This window comes from Eulemur rufifrons, chromosome 2 (assembly GCF_041146395.1).
Source record: "Eulemur rufifrons isolate Redbay chromosome 2, OSU_ERuf_1, whole genome shotgun sequence".
Classification (NCBI taxonomy): Eukaryota; Metazoa; Chordata; class Mammalia; order Primates; family Lemuridae; genus Eulemur; species Eulemur rufifrons.
This window is the reverse complement of record NC_090984.1, coordinates 24,286,884-24,300,503: the sequence shown is the minus strand read 5'-3', so window position 1 is coordinate 24,300,503 and position 13,620 is coordinate 24,286,884. Positions and strand designations below refer to the sequence as shown.

At 49.3% G+C, this 13,620-nt stretch overlaps 1 protein-coding gene across 9 annotated transcripts in view; it reads right to left on the bottom strand.

Moving 5' to 3' along the window:
- Positions 1 to 8,504: 8,504 nt before the first annotated feature.
- PKM (pyruvate kinase M1/2) overlaps positions 8,505 to 13,620 on the bottom strand; it is a 28,214-nt gene continuing 23,098 nt past the window's right edge. For 3 of the 9 annotated variants that reach the window (XM_069482288.1, XM_069482253.1, XM_069482326.1), the window contains 3 exons: positions 12,491 to 12,657; positions 9,949 to 10,130; positions 8,505 to 9,236 (listed from right to left, as the gene is read on the bottom strand). In XM_069482288.1, the coding sequence (XP_069338389.1) occupies positions 9,130 to 9,236; positions 9,949 to 10,130; positions 12,491 to 12,657 (456 nt within the window). In that variant the 3' untranslated portion in view covers positions 8,505 to 9,129. Of the gene's footprint in view, positions 9,237 to 9,948; positions 10,131 to 11,930; positions 12,098 to 12,490; positions 12,658 to 13,620 lie in introns of all 9 variants that reach the window. The other 6 variants (XM_069482298.1, XM_069482307.1, XM_069482262.1 and 3 more) reach the window with 2 other exon arrangements.

Below are 13,620 nucleotides of genomic sequence, written 5' to 3'. Positions count from 1 at the left end.
TAAAACTAAAGGTAGAAATATCTTCTTTTACTAAAAAAAGTTAATAGTATGTAATATCGATCAACATATTGGTGAACAGGCAGTCTCACACACTACTGTGTGGCATAGCAGTATGAGAAAGGTACATAAATTTTATACATAGGTACCTGTCAGGTCCATAAATTCCATTTCTAATAATTTATTGTTAGGATATAATTGGACACAAATTTGATTGTATAATAAGAAATGTTTACTAAAGTGTAGGTAGAAGAGAAAAAAAGGAAATAATATAAATGTCCATCAATAGGGCACAAATTATGGTTTATTCATAGAAGGCTATATATAATCATTAAAATTATATTTATCAACATTTATTATTAAAACATTAAAAATTAGTCTATATTAACATGGAAGGATAGCATTATATAACATTGGAAAAGTATTACATAGAATAGCATGCATGATAAAATATATTTAGGAGAATGCACATCAAAATTCCAACAATGTTTTTCTCCATGAATTGGGATATTACCATGTTTTTTATTTCTTTCTTTACACTTTTCTGTATTTTCTGTATACTTTGCTTGAATTTTATGATCAGAATGAACAAACTATTTTCATTTAGTGAAAAGAATTTTTTTACAAAAAAGAGAAGGTAGGAAAAATCTTGTTCCAAAGAGACTACAATATCAACTAATAGACATCTCTGAAATGCCAAATTCCAAAAATTTCATCCTTCACTACATGGAAACCTTCAGAATCCAACAGAAAAGTAAACCTTGGTTTTAAAAATGAACTTCGCCAAATCCACACATGTGATAAAATTGAACAAAACTAAATACACATGCACACACACAGAAAAATGAGTCCACATAAAACTGGTAAAATCTGAAAAAGGTTGAGGATTATATCAATGTCAATTTTCTAGTTGTGATAGTGTTTTATTGCTATGCGGGATGTAACCATTGGGGGAAAGTGGGTGAGGATATTATTTTATAAAATTGCATGTGAGTCCATAATTATCTCAAAATAAAAAGTTTATTTTAAAAAATGAACTTTGTACCTTGAAAAGGAAAATAGAAGAAACTTTTCTCAGACCTAGGACTGAATCATCACAGAGAGGCCTAATCTCAGATTCTCAAGCCTAGAGGCACTGCAGGAAAAGTACTTTTTGGTGAGCACCTACTGTGTACAAGGCCATTACACAGCTCAAGAACCTTTGAAGTAGGCCAGAGGTGAGTCTGTTCTATAGGTGAAGAACTGGAAGCTCAGAGCCAGTAGTAACTCAGCAGTAACTTGTAGAGCAAGGATTTGAACTCAGGTCTGCCTGAAAGCTCAGGCTCTTCCTATAATATCACACTGACTATATAGCTGGGAATGACTTAAAAGACAAGACAAAACAAAACCAAAAAACCCTTATTCAGTGTTATCCATATCAAGAGACTTGGTGTAAAGAAATAAGTATTTGAATGGACCAAAAAAAGGTGGAGTTGTAATTAGATAACAGGAATTTCAAAATATATGTCTATTTGTAAGTACCATCTATTGGGCATATCACTGCAGCCTTGACTATTAGAAAGTTCTTTCCAATACCCAAATGGACCTCCTTCTATCTAGTGATCCTTCACCAAGGAACAAACATTTGTTATCACATTCCCTCCTTGATAAAACTGGATCTCCACTGCTGGTGTGACCAGTGCAAAGTCTGGGCCATGACCCTCTCTTCTCTTACAACTCTTGAGTCTTATATTGCAAGATCCATTAGCTTTCCCACTGTCTGCTTTTACCCAAGGCCAGCTGGTTATTTCTAATCCTCCCAAGTCTTCCATCATTATGGACCCAGGTTGACATCTAACGTAAATCCCATCCCTGTGGAGTCCAGGCAAGGATTGCAGGGTAAACAAAATTATTAGGTCTGAACAAAAGGGCATGTTTCCAGAAAGAGAACATTCACTTTTATTAGGTTCTCAATGTAGCCTATGACCTCTAAATGACAGAAAAATAGTCCTTTAATTTAATCATCTCCTCGGAGAAATGGCTAATTCCAGAACTGACACAAGAAATGCACAAATGAGCCTAAAACATCTAATCAGACAAGAAACCAAGGAAGCTATCAAACACTGGGGTCACGGCACAAGGACTCAGGAGCCAATTTAATGATGGGACAATTTGAGCATCAATATAAATGATGTCGGCCAGGAGTGGTGGCTCACACCTGTAATCCTAGTACTCTGGGAGGCTGAGGCGGGAAGATCACTCGAGGTCAGGAGTTCGAGATCAGCCTGAGCAATAGTGAGACCCCATCTCTACTAAAAAATAGAAAGAAGTTAGCTGGACAACTAAAAATATATAGAAAAAATTAGCCGGACATGGTGGCGCATGCCTATAGTCCCAGCTACTCAGGAGGCTGAGGAAGAGGATTGCTTAAGCCCAGGAGTTTGAGGTTGCTGTGAGCTAGGCTGACACCATGGTGCTATAGCCCGGGCAACAGAGCGAGACTCTGTCTAAAAAAAAAAAAAAAAAAAAAAAAAAAAAAACCCCACATAAATTGTCTACAATGGACTAAAACACATCAAGTATGTTTAAATCCATGAGATCATAATAATACAAAAATGACTCATTGGTCACCTTTGGTGGATACTAGAGATTCATCCTATGATTTTGAAAACTAGTAAATAAAAGGAAAGAGTCAAGTATTTATTCTGTCTTTCTAGTACTAGCTATGTCTCATGGTAACCAAATAGTTGAAGAGGAGACACTTCCTTTTATAGAAAGATTCCAGCTAATAGAGAATGAAGAAAGACAGAATTAGACTAATACCATCTTTCAATTCCTAATGAAATGTAATAATAAGTCTACATGAAATAATTGTCAATGGCTGCTACCATTCACCAAAGAGAATAACCAGATATCACGTGCTGGTACTTTTTCTTTGTTTTTTTTTTTTAAGTGACAGGGTCTTGCTATATTGCCCAGGCTGGCCTCGAACTCCTGGCCTCAAGCAAGCCTACTGCCTCAGCCTCCCAAGTAGCTGGTACTACATGCACGTGCCACCGTGCCCAACTTTATGTGCTTTTGGAAGCATACAATACCACCCAAATCCAACCAAGAATCTAGATCCAACTCCCAATTTATAGGAAATACAGGAATCAAAGGAACATTTTTTTTTTTTTTTTTTTTTTTTTTTTGAGACAGAGTCTCACTCTGTTGCCCAGGCTAGAGTGAGTGCCGTGGCGTCAGCCTAGCTCACAGCAACCTCAAACTCCTGAGCTCAAGCGATCCTCCTGTCTCAGCCTCCCGAGTAGCTGGGACTACAGGCATGCGCCACCATGCCCGGCTAATTTTTTTCTATATATATTTTTAGCTGTCCATATAATTTCTTTCTATTTTTAGTAGAGGTGGGGTCTCGCTCTTGCTCAGGCTGGTCTCGAACTCCTGAGCTCAAACGATCCGCCCACCTCGGCCTCCCAGAGTGCTAGGATTACAGGCGTGAGCCACCGCGCCCGGCCCAAAGGAACATTTTAAACAACATCAACAAACTGGAATATGGTTTTGTGAAAATAACCCAGCTTCTTTAACAAGTAATTTGCAATGAAAAAGAAAAAGAAATAAAGGGAAACCTGTGGATTAAAAGATTATAGATATAGATATATAGATTCAAAGTGTCAACTCTTTGACTTTAATTAAAGTATAAACCTCCTTTGGATCCTTATCAAAATAAACAAATAGTACAAAGACATTTATGAGACAATGGAGGAAATTTAAATGCTGACTGGAAATCTGATGATTTTTAAGGACTTATTGTCATTTTTTAGGTGTAATAGTGGTATTGTAGAAATATTTTTAAAAGGCTTTGTCTTTTATAGATACACACTGACATATCTGTGGATGAAATAATAGCTTCAATTTGTTTCAGAATAATCCAGGAGACAGGGAGAAGGGAGGTATATATGAAACAAGCTTGACCCATGACTTGGTCATTGTTATAGCTGGGTGTCATAGCTGGGTTATGACACATGCCCCTTATTGCACTTTTCCCTCTTCTTTCATATATGTTTAAATTTTTCCACAATAAAAATAGCAATTAAAGATATAACCATTTTTCAACTTGTTTGGTAATGAAGGAAGCCTAGTATGAATATCAATTCTAAGGTATTGTCACTAGGTTATTTTAAAATAAAATTTCTAGGTAGTCTTTTACAATTCAAAAATTATTTTAAAATAGCATTTTGTGTGGCCCGAGTGATCAGTGGCAAGTTTTGAGTAATCTGATTAATTCTAACACATATTAGAAATACCTAAATTTTTTTTCTACAGAAGAAAGAGAAAAAAAATTCCTATAACCAGTCCCAGTTGTTTGCTCAGGCATACCACCCACACTGCTGTAAGGTGGGTAAGCCAATGAAATGACATACTGGTAGGATTTTGACAGTGATTTACCATATCATTGATGTGCTATGTCAATACACCAGGAGGAAAAGCAATTCATGTTTTATTTAAATTAATTCTTCATGTGCTCTTTATTTCCAGTTGAAAAAAATGTTGCCAGCCAAAACCTAATGTCTGTTTAAAAATTAACAATGTAATTTCAAACATCACGGATGAAACACTAATTTAGGACAAGGCTTTAACGATTGGTTCAACCACCACAGGTTATTAAAACAGTTCTCCATTCCTAAATTATGACCAAGCATTGCTGAAGTAATAAAAATGCGTAGTTGGGGGGGGGGGCGAGGAAGCAGTTTCTCCTGTACAGGCTGATATTATATTCTCGAGAACAATGCCTTCCTTTTGGAATCTGTGCCGTGACAGACAGGTGCACCTCGGGAAGCGGTTACTTCTTAATTACACAGGAAGCTCCATTCCCAGGGCCTTCTGCCTTCCCCCCTGCCTTCCTTTCCTACATTAGTAAACAGCTGGGGAATTAATCAAAGCTTCAAAGGTTCGTGATAACAGGTGGTGACAGATTGATGCCCTGCAGCCCAGGTGAATAGCAGCACAGTGGCCAAGACTGACTTCATGCCAAACCTGCAGCAGAGATGGCTTCGGAATGGGAGAAAATTATTTTCACTTCTCAGGAAAGGAGAAAAACAAATTTTCTGGTGTTCAGACTCACACTAGACACCAAAGTGGAATGCTGCACCCTTCTCAACTTCATAGGCTTCCCTTGGGTAGTCATAGCACAAGAGAAATTACGGAAAGAAATGAAACACCTTCAGAAATTGAGGAGGAAACACGCTAGTTAGCAGAATCACTGAATGACAGCATGCAGAAGGCCTTTAGAGAGCCTACAGTTCAATCTCCTTACCTCATGGGAGAGCAGGCCCAGGGAGAAGTGACTTGTCCCAAGTCAAAGCAAAATAGGAACAGCGCGAGGCTTAGAACTCACTTCTGATTCCCAGAGTGAGGCTCTTCACAGCGGTCTGATAAATATGGTATGTGGCACTCAAGGGCCACAGCAACAGCGTACCCAGGGGCAGGGCTGCGTGAAGTCATTCAGGCAGCACTAAGAGCTTCAGCGAGGCCGCTGGCATAAACCCATCTTGGCTACTGCTGACCCCAGCTCAAGGGTCAGGAGAGCATCCTGGGTGGATGAATTAGCACGCAGGTCTCTGGTCTGCTCTAAAGCTTTGAGGACTGGCCTAAATTCAGACATTTGAAAACAACCAGCAACATCAAGGCACGAATGGAGCTTGACCTGCTCTCTCTAGGCTATTAAGAAAATTCTCCTCAGGGGAAGTTGGGAAGGAAGCCTTCTCTCTGGCCCCAGCAGAAACTCTGCCTGGAAGCTCAGTAGCTGCCCCTGTACCAGCTTTGCCCTCTGGACCTGCCTGCTTGCCCCAGAGATGCCCACAGAGGCTCCCCTTGATGTCTGTCAAACTACAACCTCAAACCTAAGAGTGTCTATAACAGGGACTGAACCAGATCCCAGCCTGATCCAAAAACTGTGGAGGGGGCATACTGGCCCCTCACTGAAGAATAGGAGGGACACGCTCTGTGCCACCCCTCTTGGCAATGCCATAAGTCTTTGCTCTGAAAGGAGCCGGACTTCAGAGCCAGCTAGAGGTGCACATGGGGCGAAGACATCAGATTGTCAGGGCACCCTCTCTCATTCCCTAGGAGCCTGACCTCTCTGGAGGTGCACTTTTGAATGATCATGCATGGGGAGGGTGAGGTAAGCAAAGCAAAGAGGGGAAATGACACCTGGGTAGAGCCCCACCAGTTCCTTTGAGGACAGAGCAGAGAGAGCCCCTAGGGGTCCACACCCTACTGTGTCCAGGCCTGATTTGGGCACAGAGCTCACACATGCACCCTACCTACCCCAGTGCTAGCTAGCCAGGGATACCAGACTGTCCCCCGGAGCTCAGACTGTGCAGCTTGGGACGGAGAGAGGGGCAGGAATTTACAGCTTCCTCACTGGCCCTGTCTTCAAGCAAATAACCTCACTTCCAGGACCTCAAGACCTTAAGGAGGAGAAGCCGCAATTATTGATGTCACTTGCCAGGCCACCTCCTGTCTGCCCTGCCTCTTTACCCCTTCACCAGCTGTAAGAACTTTTCTTCCTCTCAGGGCGACTTTGGACCAGATCTCGAGGCTTGGAGACCCGCCCCAGCTAGCCTGACCGGGACAGCCCTGGCGCACGGGTGCGGCTGAGTCGTGCCGGGACAGCTCTGCGCTGCCTCCCAGGCACAGCGGGCCGCTACAAGCGCAGATCCGGCTGAGAGAGGAAAGAAACTAATCCTCCAGGGGCCTCGGGGAAGTGCAAGCCTTTGGGCGCGGAGCAATCAGAGCTGGGGTCTATATGGCGGGGAATGAATGAATGAATGAATGCATGCATGAATGAACAGCGATGGTGGCGGGGAGTTGGGGGGACCACGGGAGGTGTCCCAAGGAGGGTGCCCTCCACTGCGCTAATGCCGGCGGGACCGTCTCTCATTCCCTAGACTCGGAGCGCGGACTCAGCCCGGACACCCAGTGCCAGCACGAACAGCGCAGCCTCGGAGGCGCCCGGGCGGCGCAGCGCTGCTCGGCCCCCAGCCCGCGTTCCGGCGGCCGGGAAGTGCCTGCTCCGCGGGCAGAGTGCGCCGAACCCCTGCAGCCCCGGAGCCGCCTGCCCCTCACGGCAGCGGCCCCGAACACGGCCCCGGGTCTGGGCCCCGGCCCCTTACCTGCCTGCCTCGGCGGCCTCGCTCCGGCTCAGAGCGGTCATCCCAGCGCCGGCACCCAGCGCGGAGGACCCCGCGGCCGGACAGCTCGCAGCCCGACCCCGCCCCCGCCTGCCCGGGGCGCCCTCCCATTGGCTGCTCGCGGGACTGGGCCCGCCCCCGCTCTCTCATTGGCTGCTCGCGGGACGGGCCCGCCCCCTTCCCGCCCCCGGCTCCCCGCTGGAGCGCACAGGTGGGGCACACACTTGGCGCAGCGCCGATCTCGGTCCCCCAGACTGCAAGGTCCCGGAAGCCAGGGCCTGGGCTGGCACCTCATGTCCCTTAAATCGAGTCTTGTGTTCCCTCCAGGTTCTACTGTCCTCCTAGGCTAGGAGCTTGGTGCCCCCTGCAGGAGCCGACTCCCACCCTCTCCCAACCTTAAGCTCCAGGCTGTTTCAATTCCATCAGGGAAGTGAGGGTGAAAAGTAGGGGATTTTGAACATACTAGTCAGGACAGCCAGGTCACCAGCAGAGGCCCGGGAGCCAGGATGCTCTCAGGCACTTTTACCGGAGCTGCTCACTTTACTGTCTCCCCAAGGAAATATGCTTTTGGAGGAGTCTGCAGGACTGAGGGCGGCTAGAGATTAAGGACAGGTCGCACAGGCAGAAGAGCTCAGGGTGTGACAACGAACTAGGGTGAACTGGGCAGCAAGTATGGGCCCAAAGAGCCTATTCTCCAATTTGACTGGCCTGCAGGCTCTCTTTTCTCCTATCCCAACAGGTTACTTGGTCCTTAGGAGTGGTTGATAAGGAGGGAGGGAGGGCACAGGCCAGATTTGGTCCCATTCCCACACTGCCTTGGCCCTGCTGTCATGGAGGGAGGTCACTGGCAAACGGGGTGGGGGATGGAGGGGGCTGAGGATATCCAAGAGGAGCCTGGGTCCACAACCATTTTGGCACCTGGGAGCAGAGCCCAGCCTTAAGTGGCCAGAGCAGGGGCTCTTCCTACAGCTCTTGTAAGGGATCCCTATATTGCAGGGAGACCAAAGGGGATGGCCAGGGCCAGTTTACTCCTTGGATTTACCCACCAGAACAAGGAGGTGAGGCCCTTGTCCCTGCCGTCTCCAGTCTCTGGTCCATATAAGCTATTAAAATCTCCCCAGCTGCCCCACCTCCGCAGAGTGCTGAAGCAGTAGCCTATACCCTTAAGATAGCCGGCTACTGCTCTCCCGGCACCTCTGCACTGGGGAGGTGGACAGGATGTCAGGCAAGCTGACACCACCATAGCACCCACCGTGAGGCATGAGGCACAGTTTCACGCTGCTCAGAGGGCAGGGGTTCAACCACCTCCCCTGTCCCCAGCAGAAAAGAGAAGAAACAGGTGCATCAGCTGTTGTTTATTGACATACAGGTAGGCTCTATAGCAACAAGCCCGGAGGCAGCTGCAGTAGTAGGGAAAATGGAAGGTGAGGGTGGAGTGTTTGTCTGCAGCAACAGGTGAGTGGAGTGCAGGACAGAAGAGCACAGTGCACAAGGGAGGCCGTGGGGTTGGGGAAGCAAGTAAGGGCCAGGGCCAGAGTCTGCTTAAACTGGAACCACTGCCCTACGCCCTAAGGCCCCTAACTCTTGCTGGCTGTCTCCTAACCCCAGGCCAGGGTTGGGAGTTCTCTGGGCATCCATTTTCTACAGAAACCAAACCAGGTACACAAAGGAGAGGGTGCTGTTGCCCTCTTGCCATAGGCTCTGGGGGCCTCCAGTCTTGCATTCCTCCTTTGTCCCTTGCTTGGGTGGGGCCACATGATGGGCAAGCCAGGCTCTGAGCTACCCCACGTGAGCAGGGTCTACAAACAGCCATGTTTCACAGCGGCATTAATCTTCTCCTGGTGTCCCAGCCCACCAGTGCCACACTACAGCCCAGAGTGAGCTCTACAAGCATTGCTGGCCTAAATGGACAGGTCGGGGGAAGGGGATGGGACAGGGGCTGGAGGAGGGGCTCTGGGGTCCATCATGGCACAGGCACTACACGCATGGTGTTGGTAAAGCCGGAGCCAGGGCGCCACCCAGTCAGCACAATGACCACATCTCCCTTCTTGAAGAAGCCTCGGGCCTTGCCTAGGAGAAAAGAAGAGAGGTTGGTGAGTAAAAGCCAAGCCGGGCAGGTCCACACCAGGGTGGCTGCCCTACACCAGAGCCCTGCCAGAGGCAAGGGAGCATGGCTAGCTGACCATTCCGTCTTCCACCACCAGGTGGCACCAACCTCACAGCCCATGCAAAGGGAGGAGGGAGGCCCTGGGATTTCCTTATCACTCAACTGGCAGAGTTGACAGGGACCTTTGGATATCATTCACTTTATTCCCTGGAGTGGAGAGCCTTGCCCAAGGTCAGAGCTAGCTGCTTCCTCTTAGCCCGTGACATCCTACCTAATACAGGGACAAAGGCCACATCACTACTTAATCTGCTTTTGCCACCCCCCACAGTGCAGAAGTTCTCAAACAAAACCTCAGTAATGAGCAGATGCCAAAGAATAGACAATTTTGCTTTGGGCCCCAGACTGAAAGAGTGAGGAGAGGGACTGAGTTGCTCAGTCAACTCAGGAGCCCTATTCAAAGGCTCCTCTTTCCTCTGGGGTTCAGCTGGGACCGCAGGGAACAGGAGGGGATTCAGAATATTCCCAGGAAGGGTGAGGAGTCGTCAGCTGGGCCTCTTGTCCCCTTAAGGTCTAAATGTTCCCTTTTCTGTTCCTCAAACTTTCAGGGCCCAGGAGAGGCCAGTGCTCAAGCACCCCCACACCTCCAGGCTCTAGCCCTTGCTCCCGACCACGCACCAACATTCATGGCCAAGTTCACCCGGAGGTCCACATCCTCAGCCCAGGCCTCCTGGACTGCGTCCTTGCACAGCACAGGGAAGATGCCACGGTACAGGTGGGCCTGGCGAGCTGTCTGGGGATTCCGTGTCACAGCAATGATGGGAGCACGTGGGCGGTATCTGGCCACCTGGTGAGCAGACCTGAGATGGGACAGGGACAGGCAGAAGAGACCATTACACAGGGCCCCAGGGGCCTCCCAGGAAGCACCTCAGGGCCTTCAGCAATCGTTCACCCTCTCTAATCTCACTTGCTATGCCAGTCTGAAGGCTCTGACCACTTTAAACATCTGCTCCCTGGGACCCTTCTGAGAGCAGGGAGCTGCCTCCCGGGGCTGGGGCAGCCCCTCATCCTGTATCCTCTACAGCATGCTATGCTACCATTTGCCCTCTACCCTTTCCCACAGGCCAGGGCCTCAGGATCAGCCCGACCCGGCATGGCCAGTCTCACTCACTCACCCCACATGGCCCAGGGCTGGCAGAACCCTGCTCACACCCTGAACTCTGGCACAGAGAGGCAGCCCAACCTCACCAGCACCCATTCCTCTGCTGCCAGTGACAGCTACAAGCCAAGCAGCATGTGAATAGCACCTGACTCTTGACATCTGCAGAGGACAGCAGAACTGATCAGCCTCCTGGGAGTCAACAGACTTCTCTGCTATTGTGCCCTTTCCCCACCCGACGTGGAGTCTCCAGGTCCCTGAAACAGCCCCGGTAACTGAGCTCTAGAGCCCCAGAGTCAAACCTGAGTATCTACATGAGGCCTGGAAATCTAGGTGCTACCCAGGAGGCAAGAATGGGAGATGGGAGTAGTGGCATGAGAGCAGCTCTGGTTGTCAAGGGACCCTTTGAAGCCCCTCTGCCAGGTGTTTCCTTGAACACTGACACGGAACATTTGCAGTTGCAGATGTGTCTTGAGAGTTAGGGAGGGGCTTGCAGAAGGAACTGGGTCCCAGAAGGCAAGCTATTAGGACACTCAACAGGTGTCAGGGAAACTTAAGACATATCACAGTAGAGAATGCCCTTGCACTTCAGGCTTGGCCTCCATACAAGGCCTTCAGAGGGAACAGTTGCTGAAGTCAGGTCTAGAGGAATGAAATCCCAGAAGACTAGAGCTAAAAATAGCCAAATAGCCATGGTTGGACCTTTTTAAAAAGGTCAACCCTAATGGCTGGACCTTTTTACAAAGGTCAACCCTGATGGTTAAAGCTGTTTAGCCAAGAGTGGCAGGCTTGAGCCCTCTGCGGAGGGCACCTGCACAGAGCCGTGTCCTGGTTCTCAGGGCAGTGCCCTTCCTGCTCTTCTCCACCCTTGTCTCTGCCAGGAAACCTTCCCCACCCTGTGGGCAGGAACGACCAACACACTCCCAGACCAGAAGAGGGAGGGACGTTAACTCAATGTCCCGGGCAGTGAAGGATCCCTAGCACAGGCCAAGGCCAGTCCTCAGCCCGCTGCCCCACCCCACGGGATGCCAGCAAGGCAGCACCGCGACATTTCTGGGCTGGAATGCGCCTGTCTTTAGGGCTCAAAGACAGACGGGGACCAGTGCACTAAATGGGGGCACAGTGAAACTGCATTTTTAAAAACCACATGGTAACTGGGATAGGTAGAATGGTTGTTTTTCGCTATTTTAGAGGACCAGCTTTTAAATATCAACCATTTATAGCCAGCCTATCCGTTGTTATGCCCAAGTCTCCAGGGTAAACTTGCTTTTGATTCGAATGCTGCCTGGAGTGCTTCGGTCCCAGGAGGGGGCTCTGCTCACTGCCAGATCCTGGCCTTAGGGGACAGGGGAACTCCTTCCTGTAGGGTCCGGGTGGCAGGCAGAGGGGTCTTACCTTGCCTCAGCACCATCTGAGCACTGTTTAATGCACTGCTTCCCAGGACCCCCAAGGAGAGGTGCCACCAAGCAGGGCATCCCCAGGAGCCACTGCCGCCTCCTACCTGCCAGACTTGGTGAGGACGATTATGGCCCCACTGCAGCACTTGAAGGAGGCCTCCACTGCGCCCACGGCGGCGGCTTCTGTGGGGTCGCTGGTAATGGGCGCCAGGCGGCGGAGCTCCTCAAATAATTGCAAGTGGTAGATGGCGGCCTCTGCCTCACGGGCAATCTAGGGGAGCAACATCCGTCCAGAGGGACGAGAGGGGGACAGAGCTTTGTCACAAGTGGAAAGGGAAGGGAAGAGTCACAAGGACAGCTGGTGAGGAACATGTCCCTGAGGACAGAGGCCAAGAGGAGCCCAGTCCCTGGAGATGCTGAGCCGAGCCAAGATCAAGACTCTGTAGAACCAGTCCCTCACCAGGAGCCTGTGACATCCACTGTGCCTACTGAGCCAAAGGACCCTTTGGTCCTGCCCTGTCATGACCTTCCTGGCTCTTCCTGCAGATGAGAAGAGGCTCCGAGCCCAGGCCCAGGTGCAGGGCTGGACATGGCCGTCTTTCCCTAGCGCGGCCAGAGCAAGAAGCTGGTTATCCTACAGCGTTACCTGCCCTCAGGGCCCTACCTGCCAGACTCCGTCAGAACTATCAAAGCTGCCGCTAAACACTTATAAGAAGCCTCCACGCTGCCCATGGCCATGGCTTCCATGAGGTCTGTGGAGTGACTGGAGGCGCGCACCAGTTCTTCAAACAGCTTGCAGTGGAACATGGCCGCCTCAGCCTCACGAGCTATCTGTAAGGTTCAGGGGAAGGGGAGGCAAGGAAGAGGGAAGGAGGAGGAGAAACGACAGAGACAACACATGGGAAGACAGAATGGGGAATTAATCAGAGAGGAAAGTACTCTTAGGTTAATTGGCTAAATCTGTCCTTGAGGCAGATGCAGAGGTTGGGTGATGGAAGTCCAACTGCCCTGCCGCTATTTCCCCTCCAATACAGGGGAGATTCATTCTTCCATTCTGGAAGGATTTTTTTTGACTGGGGCAGAGGGAGATGATATGGCGGTAGGCTCTAGCACCCTGGCATGGGAATATGCCCAGGCTGGGCCCGTATCACTCCCCGGCAGAGGACTTGGACATACTGCCTCATGACACGCTTACAGGAAGGGACAGGTCCTCTCTCCTCACATGGCTGTCTGGTTACAGCAGGGCCCCTTGCCCAGCTTCCATGCACGTACAGAGTGAGCACTAGCTTGGCTTCAGGCGTGGGGATGCTCCAAGCCTTTCCGACGGTCTGCCATGCAAACGGACTGTGCAGCGCTGGAAAGCTGGGTTCAAAGCCAAGGCCATGTGGTGTGACTGAGCAAGAGAATGGACAACTTTGGCCAACTTGTTGGGGGCACACTGAACAGCCATGTGAAGAGACAGATGCCTGTGGAAGCATGCAGATACGTTAACAAGACATCTGATTACAATCTAATGATTAAAACAGTCACTAGAAAGCCAGAGTTATTTACAGGCTCACGTGAGACCAAGAATCAGAAAGAAAATCTTATCGAGGATTACAGTACAATCATCAGCATTGTGCTGAATGATGGGTGAGGGAGGAATCAGTAGTCCAGCTCATAATGTGACAGCGTAAGCAGATGTGTGGCAGGATGGACTAGGTTAAAGGCATTCTTTCTGTAAGAAGAATGAAAAGCATGCAGCCCGAAGGACAGAGGAGAGGAAGGGGAGACAGGACCATACCTGGTACTGCT